The sequence below is a fragment of the Homalodisca vitripennis genome, chromosome 3, assembly GCF_021130785.1.
Source record: "Homalodisca vitripennis isolate AUS2020 chromosome 3, UT_GWSS_2.1, whole genome shotgun sequence".
In the NCBI taxonomy this organism is placed as follows: Eukaryota; Metazoa; Arthropoda; class Insecta; order Hemiptera; family Cicadellidae; genus Homalodisca; species Homalodisca vitripennis.
In genome coordinates, this window is record NC_060209.1 from 115,043,542 (window position 1) to 115,057,929 (window position 14,388).

The following is a 14,388-nucleotide window of genomic DNA, read 5'->3' on the forward strand; positions in this document are numbered from 1 at the left end:
GGAGCAGTTCCGTCCCAAACTGCCGCAAAGGACAGTTCTAGGGGATTGACTAAAAACTCCATATCCGGTTCTGCCCTTAATAAGCGAGCCATCCGTGTACCAGACAAAGCTCTTCCTTATTGTTGGGATGTTATCTTGCGATTTCCACTCATCTCTGGAGTAGAAGTCAACAGAGAATGGCTTATAACTAGTCTGCCTTGACTTAGCAGACGGTGTGATAGTTGGAATCTTTTTTTCAAAGTTTACTACCAATCTGTTACCTAGATCTTCACTGTTTTATATTATTTGTTATTTATAAGCATAGTTGTCTAAGATTTGTACTCTAACTAAAAAGACCTAAACATAAATAACCATGCGAATCCTGCCACCGTGAACAACAGGGAACATAGGTAACAATAAAAGACTATGAACAAAATGAAGTAACACAAAATTGTATTGTATCTTCACAACAAAATACAAAATTTACACAATACAATGAGTACAAAATAACTAAAAAATATATGGCATTCGGAACGTATTAACAACTCATTAAAATACATACAGTATATACACGGGACACTTTGGATACACCCAAACGATGTCTAAAAAGCTGGAACCCAGTCTTTGTAAATTCTGATTCTGATTCGATTTGACTGATTCAGCACCTTGTGAGTGAATGGCGAATTCAGACAAATTTTACGGCGAGGCTTTGAACGCGTGTGCTTATTGTCGTAATTCAATTTAACTCTGAGGACACAGTGTCCTCATCTATAAACTTTAATAAAACAGATGCTACGTTCGAATTATGCTCAGACCATATTAACTGCACACAACAAACAGTAAAAATCATCCGAATGGAGAAAGAGAAAGGAAAGTTTTTAAAGTTGTATCTGTTCATCAAGAGACGGACGGGTAAGGACCAGCTTTTTAACCATCTGTTGTATCCAACCCTCAGTGGTGGTGTTGGTAAAGAGGGTATTGTGGTGCTACATAGGCAGGCGCGTGGTAGAGAGGCGCATGGTACAGGGAGGCGGGAGCATGGTACAACTGTGCTGGTGCATGGTACACAGGGGCTGGCGCATGATATTTTGGTACTACCACAGGGTGCACCGATTTGCCGCTTTTGGTGACGACGGCGTTGAAGCCATTGTGACCGTCGGCCTGGTACTTGACTGTGCGTGTGGTGCCGTCCGCCTCCACCAGTGAGTACTGCCCCTTCACCACGTCCCCGTCCCGCTCCTCGCTCTGGCTCTTGATGTCCCCGGTGTGCGGGTCTTTCACACCGTACCTGAACGCGTACCTGGGGTAGGCCTGTGAACAATATATCAGTCACTTTAGTAGCATAATTAAAACCAACCCAACGAGGCATATTAATTAATGTACTTTATTCAGAAGCTAGTTAATCTAGTGTGTAGGCTGCTGGTTGATAGTCCGGTTGTGAAAACTAGTTGGAGAGTGTTGCACTGCTAGTTTGTGGATAATCACCCCGCGTACACATCCAGTTTTTTTAATATGGGGACAGATAAGAAAATGTTCTATGGTTAGGCTATCAGTTAACTCTAAGTCAATAAATAAAACAGATTGGGAAAAGGGCCCCAAAATTTTAGCTGTGCTAATATGTGACGTGAAAATAAAGTAAGTTAACATATTTTTACAAAGACACCACTATGTTTTGTGCCTTACAAACACATTTTATAATCTATGTATTGTTGCTAGTAAAACAAAACATTTTGTAAATTTCTGCAACAATCGCAACAATATATTTATTCAATTACAAAATTGACGGATTAAATATTTTAACGTTACTTGAGCGTTATCTTTTTGGTCAAGACTCTTTGTCTTTATGTTTATCTATTTTTTGTTAAGCATCATCAGACAAAACAGTTTAAGATCTGGAATGATAAAATTTAGGTAGATTTGTCATTACACAGAGAGGTTATAACTTACTATAGTGATTATTTTTAGCAATCTTCTGATAGGTAACGCTAGTACCCACGAACAATCGAGATTATTTTAACTTTTATCTTTATTGAAGTTAAATCTAAAAGATTTCTAGCAAAACTGGGAAACATTTATTTTGTCATGAAGGCTTATGTATCTACGGGAAGATGAATTACACCTTATTTCAATACAAATATGTTATGTGATATCATTTGTATTGTGTGTTACAATGTTATCAATTAGAAACAACAGATCCTCTCCTAAAATATCGGATTGTTTCTAATATGTTGGGTGAACCAATATGGCCAAAAATTTAAATCTTTAAATAATTGATCTAATAATGGTAAAATGCACTGTGTACATAGATTCAAGTAACAATGTATTAAAGAATAAACTTTTTTCAATAATATTCATTTTTTAGTATCACAAAGTAATCTTGTGACAGATAATGATATGTGGATTCACTTTGTGAGGAGTTGCTCTCGAAGCTTCTAGAAGACAAGAACTTCCAATTTCGGTGTATTCGGTTGATCTTTCAGTCGTCCAATCATTATCACGTGTAGAAAAAAATGCGTGGGGGCAGTAAAAAACTAAGGAATTTATAACTATGCCTATTTTATGTTGTGAGCATAAAAAGTTATATCTGGACTAACAAGTTATGCGTGGAATTTTGCACAAATAGGAAATAATCGTTCATACCTTTTTCCAAAGCTAGTAAAGTAAGTAATTGTTTACTTATTTCATATAATTTTAATCATTTGATAAACAAATTCTATTTTTAATTAATCTCCTTGTGATGCTTATCTTACTAGTTAGTTTATACCTTTCATTATATAATTTAAATTGATTTTAGTTTGATGATGATGTTTGTAAAAGTAACCCAATTGTGCTGAAAGTTATGAAACATGGCATATGTAAATGAAAGTGTAACAATTCAAGCAACAACAGCACAGCAACATATTGCTTCCACTTTGAGGACCAAGGAAGTGGTGAACATTGTTACTTATTTTTTATGATAGAGAAGTCAGAAAGTTAAATAACAAGGTAGGTTTAATTATATCTTTCGTTTGTTCTGTAATGTCTAAAACCTGTTGTTGTCCATGGAAGTGGTGAACATTGTTACTTATTTTTTATGATAGAGAAGTCAGAAAGTTAAATAACAAGGTAGGTTTAATTATATCTTTCGTTTGTTCTGTAATGTCTAAAACCTGTTGTTGTCCATGACGTAATCTGTTCCTCTTTAATGAAGGATGCAAAGCTACGAGTAAACGAAAAGGCGGAGAAAACTATACCAATGCTCTTTCAATGCAGATCAATTACAACCAAACAAATTACTAAACCAGTTACGTCATAGGATATGATTCAGAGATGTTATAGAAATAGCACAGAACTGTTTAGCTTGTCAGTATACTCATATAATAAACTAATTTTAGAGTAAGTAAAATATTAACACTACTCTCCAATTATTGCAGGTGTATTTGTAATATAAAATATATTTCACATGAAGATGTGGAACAGCCACAATGTGGCAGTAGCTAAAACACTCGTTATATTTTCTATATTACAATATTTTTTAGGATAAGATCATAAAATACAATTTAATTTTAAACCTATTTTATTCGTATTTAAAGGTTTTTAAACACTTCTTTCTACCAGATACTGGATGCTTGGACAGTGAGTTTTGTGCGTAGATGGAACTGAAATCACTACTTTCGTTTCGAACCATCGCTTGAAAATTATGTGTTGTATTAGAAAAGTCAAAAGTTTTTGGAAAGTGATGGCAGTGGAGAAAAGGAACCCAACACTTTTTCAGCTGAAAGGTGGTACCTCGTATATCATTATAAAGACTGGAAGAGATCAAAACAATTTCATGTATCACATATCGTTTTAGAAACCTCATGTGTAAAACCAAACTGATGATTTATTCATTTAAAACAAATTAGAATATGTTATTAGTACATGAAAGAGTTTTTAATTAAGTATGTTCCTAAATCCTATCACGTTTCACCCCGAACCCGAACTTTATCAAACTTTATACAATGATATTTATAAGCGTTTGTTGGAAAAAGTTAGTAGCATTGCTTTAAACAATTGTATATTACAATGTTCTTTTCTTACAGATTTATAATGTGAGCACAAATACAATACACATCATTTTAATATATTAGTGTAAAAACGTCCAAGTTTCGATTGTTAAAATTCTTTAGGTATGCAGTAAAACAAAAAAAGCTAACCATGAATATTTTGGAAGATGATATCAGCTATTTATACACACAGGTTAGGAAGGTCTTTTACTCAGCACCTTCAATTAATGTTTTGAATAAATAAATAATTAATTAATGTTATAATAAATCAATTAATTTTTTGAGAATTAGTAATTGGATAGTTAAAATTGCATTTTTCTGCCAATAATTCAGGAGTTTCGTATTGCTACTTCGCGTAGCTCTGAAGCTAACTATGGAAAAACCAAAAACATTTCAATTCCGATGATGTATGATGAGTATTTGTAAATGTTTGGCTGAGTATTTGCAAGGTAACAAATTTGTGATGGGTTTCAAGGACTATACCATTCTAATACAGAACAATACTTACGTTATATTCTTGGACTACGTGCTTGACTGGAGCGTACACGGGAGCATGGTAGAGTGGCGCGTGAGCCAGAGGAGCAGGGTAGGCATGGGGTGCAGCAGGGTACGCTAGGGATGGAGCATGGTATGCTAGGGATGGAGCATGGTATGCCAGAGGTGACAGGTAGTCATGGAAGCCGCCGTAGTCTACACTTTGAACACCCACCACAATTGCCAGAGTCTGTGAACACATCAAGAATGGCATCAATGTTGTTAATAGGATTTTGAGGCTCCACAAGGGAGCCTCATAATCACAAATGTAGATTGTACATTTGTAATTATAAAAGACGACCATCGATTCATATATATATTCAGTAATTGATGTACAAAGCCAGTGGAAGAGAGCATGTTAAGAGCTTTTAACTCTCGAGAACGGTAAAATTCAAGCCAACTTATTTCGGCAGATTTTTTGACATATATTGTATAAAAAGACCGATTGAAGTTGGTATGAACTGTACAAATATATGCTCATGGTGCGAAAAATGTCCCCCGGAAAAGTTAACAAAATATTTTCAAATCGTTTTAGAATATGTTCTGAAATCGTTTGTTACACTCGATAAAATGCAATTTTTATCAAAAGAACCCCTGAAAAGTGAATATACGTTACAATAAGAACTAAATTGTAGATCAACAATATATAAACACATTAATGCGTATGTCACGTACTGCGAAAGAGCTAAAATACGGATGCCAAGATACAAGTGTACAAGTTTTTACATTTCTAACAATGTATGCGAATGTTCTAAAAAACTTCAAACTGCTATACTGTGTATTTAATATTTAGCAATGGAAATAATTGCACAGTTAATAAATAGATTTTTATACTACGAGGTAATTTTGTACGCTGTTGTACCCAAGGTAGAAATATGCCACACTATGTGTCGCGTAACAGGTTTCGCTGAAGTTTATGCTAAATTTCAAGTCTATATTTCATTCTCAAGATGTCATGCGGACAGATACAGACAATCATACAGAAAAAAAACTTTAACAACCCCCCCCCCCCCCACCCTGCAGACAAAAGAGAAATTGTGTCAGCCACCGAGTGATATATAGGCTTCCTCAGCTAATTTCCTTGGTTGCACATTCACAATGATAGAACGTTTCATTCTTATATATAGAAATGGATTTTCATCAAAGTTTTCATTCTACAGATGAAACCTTCTTGAGATATCTTGCTGCATGATACATTTACATTTTAATTCGTTAAGCTAGGTTTAATAGCAGTGTAAAAATAAAGTCTTCCTGTGAGCCGAGAAGGGTACTACAACCTAAATGCACTGAAATCAAAACCTGTCATCAATTCTTTGTTTCAAATCTGTTTTTCACGATGGAAGTATTGTGGAGGAAACAGGATTTTTCCGAACATTTGCCATCGTTCAGTGATACAAAAAATATTTATTAATACTCAACCATAGAGTGACGTCATCGAACTCAGTGTTGCATATACAGAAATGAAGCTTCATACAAATTTACAGTGCATAAGTCAATTCTGCAGACAGTCAGAAATTCAATTTTCCAGGCCCTCGAGTCATTAGCAATTAGCATTGCAAATACAAGAGCAAGAGACAAAAATCAGGACTGGATTTGCTAGAATCCGGTTTAGCGAAACATCAACAGACTATTAGTGTAGCTCTGTATTAAACCGTCGCGCGTCGTAGTCATTCACCGTAGTGAAGGTGACAATGAGAGGGATACAAGAACTTTAGGTAGCCTACTTGATCATCGACTTGAAAATCGTCATGTAGTTGATCTTTAAAATATGAAGCCACAGACCGGTGTATCCTGATATTGACATTAGTGCTTCGTCAGCAAACTCGTCTTCACACGCAATAACTATTCACTTCACTTTCACTGTCACTGCCGAGGTACCTGTTATACACTAGCAACAGTTGACACCGAACCGGTTACACAGTGACCTGGGCCTATCACACCAGTTCTGTCACGCAGTAATAATTCCAGTCAGCATACACAGTGGCTGTTTTATTTATTTTGAAAGTGGAATGAAGGAAAGAAAGTAGATCTCTAATATTCTGCAATGTCATATTTTAACAAATAATCCAGATTTAAGAATAGTGTAATACTTAAAAAAAATAGTTTTGTATTTCGAGAACTTTGAAATTTAGATAGTAAATCAATAACAAAATAGATAACTATTATCTATTATAACTATTATAATTAATATATTTAAAATTATATTCGTGTTTTAAGAACCTATAAAAGAACTACTGTAATCATACAACAGAACTAAATGGGTAAAACATAATACAGACATAATAACAAATTTTCCACATCATGTGTAGTAAAAATTACGTTTTACATGATCATAATTTGCTTAAGAATACTGTACAGTTTGATTTTGATGAACATAACAGTTATGTTTATGAAAACATAAAACGAAGAACACACATATTTTATTATTACTGTTAGGGTTTTCATACTATTCATATCCTGAATAGTTAAAATAATTTTAAAATGCACAATTAGTTTACGAGTAGCCGAGGAAGCTTTAAACGTCATGCAAGCGTTCAACTTTATGTATACAGTATTTATATAAAGGACATTTTTATACATTTAGGAATGAACAGTAGTTCAAAATGCATGGTGTGTAGCAGATAAAAAGTCATTTTATGGATGAAAATAAAATAAGAATATTACTATAAAATAATGCTTTTTTTAAATATTTTTAATCTTAGATATAAAATTGTTGGCGATTTGTTGAAAATGTATACAATAATGGGACCTTTTACTGACCAAGAGTTGAATAAAAATATGTAAAATAAATTTGTTAGCTGTAGCAAACATATTGATATTGCTTTGTTATGCCCATAACGAACAACAATAATATTGTCTACTATACAAATAGTATTTATATGTTGAAGATAACACTTTTTTTATTATACACCTGTACCCATATATATATTAGATTATAACCATATATATATATATATTAACTGTTTTATATATATATATATATATATATATATATATATAATAAAAGAAAAAGACTTCACATAAATCCTTTAATATTTCGACTGTATTGTCATTATCAAAAAGGATACAAAAAGTGTATATAATCTCAGAATTCATATATATATATATATATATATATATATATATATATAAATATATATATATATATATATATATATATGTTATATATATATATATATATATATATATATATATATATATATATTATATGTATTTGTTCCAGTTTTTGTCAATGTCTTGCAACCAGACATAAGACGTAAAGTGCTGTTTTTTTAAGAAACCAATTATATATATATATATATATATATATATATATATATATATATATATATATGATATATATATATTTATCATTATGCTTTCGTACTTCTGAAGGGATAAAATACTGACATGAACATTTTACAAGTGACATGTTCACGTTTGTTGTCGGAATCGAAGAGGAACCAAATTCGCCTAAATTGGTTTCTTATAAAAAACAACACTCTACGTCTTGTTTGCAAGAAATTGACAAAATCTGGAACAAATCATAGGCGATGCGATGACGTTTCTTAAGCACTTGGGGTCTAAGTTGGAGCCAGAAACTCACATCCATTTTCTAAACAACAACACTAGAGGTCTTGAGGTTGTTGAGTGGATTATATCCTAAACCGGTATGCTTGTTTTACGGATATAATGTTCTTCCATAATTCTTGAGTATACTTATAAACAAGTGGTGCAGCTCCATTATAGACAACATTGTAAAACAATTTTACAAGTCCTAAGAACCCACGTACTTTAACAAAACGTTACTTAGAAACCGTACAGAATAAATGCAAACCACAATTAATTATTAAGCGTGCTTTCAACCAATGAGGTGGAGCTTTATGATTGTAAATTCGTTCACTATAACTATCTCTCCCATAGTCTCACACAATAATACGTACGGGAATTTTTCAAAGTACTTGGCGAGTATTTAGTTTTTTTTTATATCTCAACCAGATATTCAACCCGATGCAGTAAGTAAAAGGCAGCAGATGGAACATAATATCCGGTGAACTGTAGCCAAGTGAATCAGGCAGTGAAGTGAACGGTTGAATTTAAACGGATCTACATTGTTGGTATCAGAGTCTATTACTATATTTCATAACATTACTATTGATATCCTTATCCGTCATTTCCTAGCTACGCACTGCTGGCAATGCATAACCTAGCCGACATTTCTATTACACTGTGAATAGATTAATCTGGAAAGTAACATTTTCACTTCTATTTACGCAAAATAACCATTTTAATAGAATTGGCAATTATATTTCTAAAATTCAGCTCTAGAGAACTAAATATAAGAATTTAAAATTATTCATTATTGGCAGAGCGTTAGAACAGCCTATCAATTGAAGGGCTGAGAAAATCTTATCTTTGCCTGTCAGAACGATATCTCAAGAATAAACTAACCTACAAACTTAAAAGTTCGCATGGAGCTTAATTTTCCATAAAAAATACTGAGGTTGATGATGGTGCATGTCACTCCATGAGATTTGGCTGCGCGTTAGTAAATATTTTTAAATTGTTCTTATGGATAACCATGATTACAACTAGACTATAGGAAGATAAATTAATTTGGAAGCAAAAAAATTGAAATTATTTGAGATTTTTCCATGTGATACTCTTCATACTATAAAAATAAGGTAATACAATGGAATGTCAATGTTAAAATTCGATGACAAGAATTGATTTCATCGCACTGCTTTGTAGTACTCTCCCTAGCTCACCGGAACGATTATTATATGAACACTGTCATGAAACCTAACTTAACGAACAAAAATGTTAATGTGTAATGTGACAAAATGTCTCCAGAAAGATTTCGTCTGTAGACTTAAAATTTTGCAAGAACTTATCTCATGAGTTACATGATGGTACATGTCCAATTTTGCTATGTCATGAAAAAACTAATTTAAGATAGTTCCAGAAAAATGTGGCACCAAGTATTATACAAAAATACATTTTATACATTAATAAATGTGGCAGATAGAGATTAAAAATTAAATAGCCTAAACTATGAAATATTTTAATTTTAATTACTTCAGTTATACGGCCGACTTATGTTAAAACATATAATGAATGTTTAATTTTTTTATTAGGTAAATAAAAATTTGTTATTTGACAAAGTTGTTGATAAAGTCGATCTAAGTTCGAGTGTATCATTGCTCTCGTATCACTCACTGGTAGTTAACATTTAATGGCTACTTTTGTCTTCGGAGGATTTAAAGAATTTCTATATACATTAAGGACTAGTTTTCTCGTCAAGGAGAACTTTCTATACTCAGCAATCGAAGTGTTTTGAATACATTTTTGGTTTAGATTTTTCACTATTTTTAACACCTGTATACAAACCTCAACAATCATCAAAGAGAACGATTAATTCAGTTGCAACTTCTGTACTGATTTTTAAAAGTTTGTTTGGCATGATATAACAAAATTTGGATTAATTGAATTAGTCTTCAAGCTACAAGGTACATAGATATCACAGTTACAGATTGACTATTGGTTGAGTTACATGGTACATCTACAAATCCTTTTGATGTACCTAGTAGGTTTGCAACGTTTGCAATGTAACATTTTATCGTTATTTAAAAAGAAATCATAACCTTCTGACGAGTAACGAGTAAAATATGTATTACACTCTTTTTGTCACTACGCTGTTGTAATCATTTGTCGGAAGTCCATTAAGCTATATGCTAAGTGCTTTTCGGTGTCAAACATATCGACTTGAGTAACTAGAATAAAACTGATGTCTTCCTGTAGGATTAAAATCCTTACTTCACAATATTTAGCTACTAAATCCAGGTAGGTTTTGATACTGAGTTTAAAATGATAAGTTCTAGCAGTAAAACTTGCAATATTGTGATTAATGAGATGTGATTAAAAGAGAATCAAATAAATAATAGTTGTAATAAGTTTTAAAATATTTTGTGGATTTCTTTGCTTAGCACATCGATAAGGCTTTGTAGTTAGGTCTTAATCACTTCTTTAACATATTTTAATAAATGGTATTTCAACTCTGTTTACCTATGGCATTAGAAGTTAACTAAAAGGATTACTTACCTCAATAATTTTATTTGAAAAGTAATTAAAAGTAACGTTTTTATTACAACACAAATTAAATATTAATATGTGTGTTAATAGTAGCGCATTCTTTAGTTCTTATTTTTATTATTTTCTTCATATTACTCACTGTTCTTATTCTTTAATTTAAATTGATATCCGTGACTATATTTTGAAACATGTTATACAAATTTATGAATTGAAATGGATTTTGAAAATGACGTAATATCCTGGACTTTACATTCCATTTGAATTATATAATTTTATTTGCTTCCCCTAATGTGTTTTCAGTTGTAGATACTCAAGAAAAGTACAATTGATTCAAGTTTCTCACCATTTAAAACAGTCTGCAGTCGGTCTTTAATCAGATCCTCCCATTGTGTGGCAGAATACAGGAAATCTCACAGCAATTTCCAGCAAAGATAGTGAAACTTGACAACATTTATACGGAGTTGTTTACTCAATTAAATTGTTCTTCTGGTAATATTTAACACATCATAAAAAATGCAATGAAATTCTATTTTTAATTGAAAAGTGAAGTACTGCAAATTTATCATAAATGGTACTCAAAAATTAAAATTGCATACGTTTATAAATGGCTATAAAACTGGAGAAATTGTCGTTGCGAGGGAATTTTCAGGGCTTTGTTCAGAAACTAAATTACTTAAAATGTAAGATAAAGCTATACTTGGTTCGAATCTCCTAAGAAATCGGGTAGAAAAGATAGACACGAAAGGTGATAAAATATTTTACTCTAATACATTAAAATTTAAAGGAACTATAAAATATAAACACCAGTAGGCTGGATAAGAGACAAGACTACAGTTTGTTAATGTTCGACAGTACGTATGGCATCGTCTTAATATTTTGCAACGTAATATTTAAAAAACACACACACTATTTATAAGAAACTATTTTAATAAAATATTCTATTAAAACTTTCGATTTGTTTTCTGTATGCTTTCCTTTTTTATAAAATGAATGGAACAGCTTGAAAACTACTGCAATAAATAATAAACCTATTAATTTATTGTAAATTTAATGCAAATTACAAAAAGCCTGTATCCTGCAGGCGATGCTATAATAAACGGGTAATAACATATTTTATAATTAAGTATACTCTCATACTACTCGAGGTTCTAGATAATATATGAGATTTTTCAATATTATTGTTTTATCAGTCTATTAGCTTATTAATAAGCAATTTTAACTTATTAGAAAGTAAGCATAAATATTTAAAATTTCTAATTATTAGCTTGTGTACGTATAATTGTATTCGGAACTATATTGTCTGGTTTAGTGCATATTGGTCTCCTTTAAATCCAAGTTCAATTTTCCTGTACACAACAGTATAAATAAGTAAATAATAGTTCTATTACAGGGTTTTAAATAAAATAATGAATCGTCAAACATTATCAGAACACCTGGAAGATCTATTGTGATTTATAATTACGGCATTATTGTAAAGACATATCTGCAGTATTTAATATAACAAACATGCAGAAAGAAAAAAGAGCTTTTGTGAAACTTCGGTTCTTATTTTCTTACCATGCTTCTTGTAGCATGATATCGTGTGGCAAAAAATCCAAACAAGAGTAGAAACTGCTAGAATCTCCTATTGAACAAGATGAAATATTCGCTAAACATGCCAAATAATTACTTACACTCTCAAGATTATGGTTTATTTGTACGATTTGGGATCGCATATTAAGTTTTCATCTCTGTTTTCCCACCCTCCGGGTTATGTCAAGTGTATTAGCCCAGACCTTTTGAATATTTTGAAAACTTTGATTCTTTAAAGGTTTGATCGTTTCTATTTCCTTATTTTGACGTTCCAACACAGTAATTTATTGCACAAAATACAGTACACTCGCAAAAAAATACCGTGATCAAGTTCAATGTCGATGGAAATCAACCTCCTATCCGTAACTGTCAAGAATCCTCAATAGGGCAGGAAATGTTTTTTTCTTTTTTACAAAGAAAATGTTTTAAATAGCTTTTTAAGATTTTGAGACTTAAACTAGTTAACTTCAAACAGCACTCACTGATCCCAAAAATGTAAAAAATGAAAAAGTTCCCAATCAAACAATCATCGCGTGGAATTGAAGCGATTAAAATTACATTTTACTAACTTTGAAGTACCATACATCATTTTACGTAATTATTACAAAACTACGAAGTTTATCGTTAATATTACGCTGATCTACTGTTGCATTTTACTGCAAACACTAATTGTATTATTACAATTATATTACTATAAGATGAAAATGCTATAATATGTTCTTGAGCATTGTGTGTGTCATGTAGACCCTACTATATACTAGTTTCCTTAACTTGTATAAGCAATATTTGTAAATTACGTATACAACTTGCAAATGTAAATTAAACGTCTTATTAGCCTGTAATTGATTGCACGTCATGCTATCATGCCCTGATTATCTCAATCCTCAACACTTCGTTATGTTAAACTAATATCATAGAACACAGTAGAAAACCAATTAATGTGGAGTTATCTAAACATAAGTTAGTCATTCCGCCTCAACATTACCCAGACTGTTACCCAGTAGCTACTAACACTGACCTGCACCAGCGCTAGGAGAGGTAGAGAAGCCATGGTATCCTGATGATAGGCCGAGGTCGGATCTTCACCATATATACCGGCCGCCCCACCTCACCGACCTCTGCCACTACCGACACCACCTACTGATACAGCGTACGGCAGGTGTCCATTCATACGTGTCAACGTCCCTATTATGGTACTAAGACAATATTATTTCATACATAGTTATAAAGGTTTGCAATGCATCCTTACTATATCAGAACGTCTAATCTCGTTCAAAACAAGAGAGGCAATATATCATTTCAGGCATCAAAAAATAAAGTTTCTGGTTTATTTTATGCTTGATGGAAATTGTTCTTGATAAGCTAATAACTATTCAAATCATAAATTAATTACATTACTGAGTACAACACAGTTCTCAAAACTTTGGTATTAGTTTAACTAAGTTAGTTATATTCTGTGTCTATGGACAAGTATCAAACTTGTCAGAACAAAATTCAAACGTGTTTTCATTTACGGTTGTTTACTTACTCATGGCTGCGATATTATAATTTTAGTTCAAAAACTTTGAAAAAACATATACACTTATATATAAATAGGCTTAAAGTTTCTTCATGTACAAGACTTGGCGATGTTGAAATTCTGGAAATCCTGGAAGTCACTCATTCAAATTCTCCATAACCAATAATACAATCAAGAAATATTGCATAAGAACGTTCCGTAGATGGTACTAATTTTCCGTAACGTAAATATGTCGTTATTATATTATTTATCCATTTTAATGCTGAGATACAATAATAATTTATTATCTTTATCAACGACATTTCATTCTGAATGTAAAGCCAAGCTTGACTGAACGTAAAAATCTCAAGTAAGCTACGACTTTATGACTTAAAATGTTCGCCCAACATTTTAGGGATTCTTTCAGAAAAATAAACTAAAATCTTCATTACCTCTATCTGTAAATTTATTAGTTAACAATATCTTTATAAATTACTTATAAAGATATAAGTAACGAAGATATAAGTGAAGTTTTCGTCACTATTATCATGTAACGAAAATAGTGAACATCCGTATAATTTAACTATTAAAAATAAATTTTTTTACTTTAAAAGTCAACCAATTAAGAGTAAAGTATATTACCATAGCTTTAAGAGTAAAGTACATTAAGATGTACATATTTGTTCCTAGGACCATGCTCTATATTAC

At 31.9% G+C, this 14,388-nt stretch overlaps 1 protein-coding gene across 1 annotated transcript; it reads right to left on the bottom strand.

Moving 5' to 3' along the window:
- Positions 1-421: 421 nt before the first annotated feature.
- On the bottom strand, positions 422-13,311 carry LOC124357351 (cuticle protein 8-like). The gene is made up of 3 exons (XM_046809066.1): positions 13,201-13,311; positions 4,513-4,728; positions 422-1,290 (listed from the first exon to the last, which is right to left on the bottom strand). The coding sequence occupies exons 1-3, from the start codon at positions 13,231-13,233 to the stop codon at positions 931-933; spliced, it is 609 nt and encodes a 202-aa protein (XP_046665022.1). The 5' UTR covers positions 13,234-13,311; the 3' UTR covers positions 422-930.
- Positions 13,312-14,388: the final 1,077 nt, after the last annotated feature.

Coding starts and splice junctions, on each gene's coding strand:
- LOC124357351 (XM_046809066.1), bottom strand. CDS start 13,233: ATGGCTTCTCTACCTCTCCTAGCGCTGGTGCAG. Junction 4,729..13,200: donor CTCTCCTAGCGCTGGTGCAG/GTCAGTGTTAGT, acceptor ATGTGTTCACAG/ACTCTGGCAATTGTGGTGGG. Junction 1,291..4,512: donor ACGTAGTCCAAGAATATAAC/GTAAGTATTGTT, acceptor TATTGTTCACAG/GCCTACCCCAGGTACGCGTT.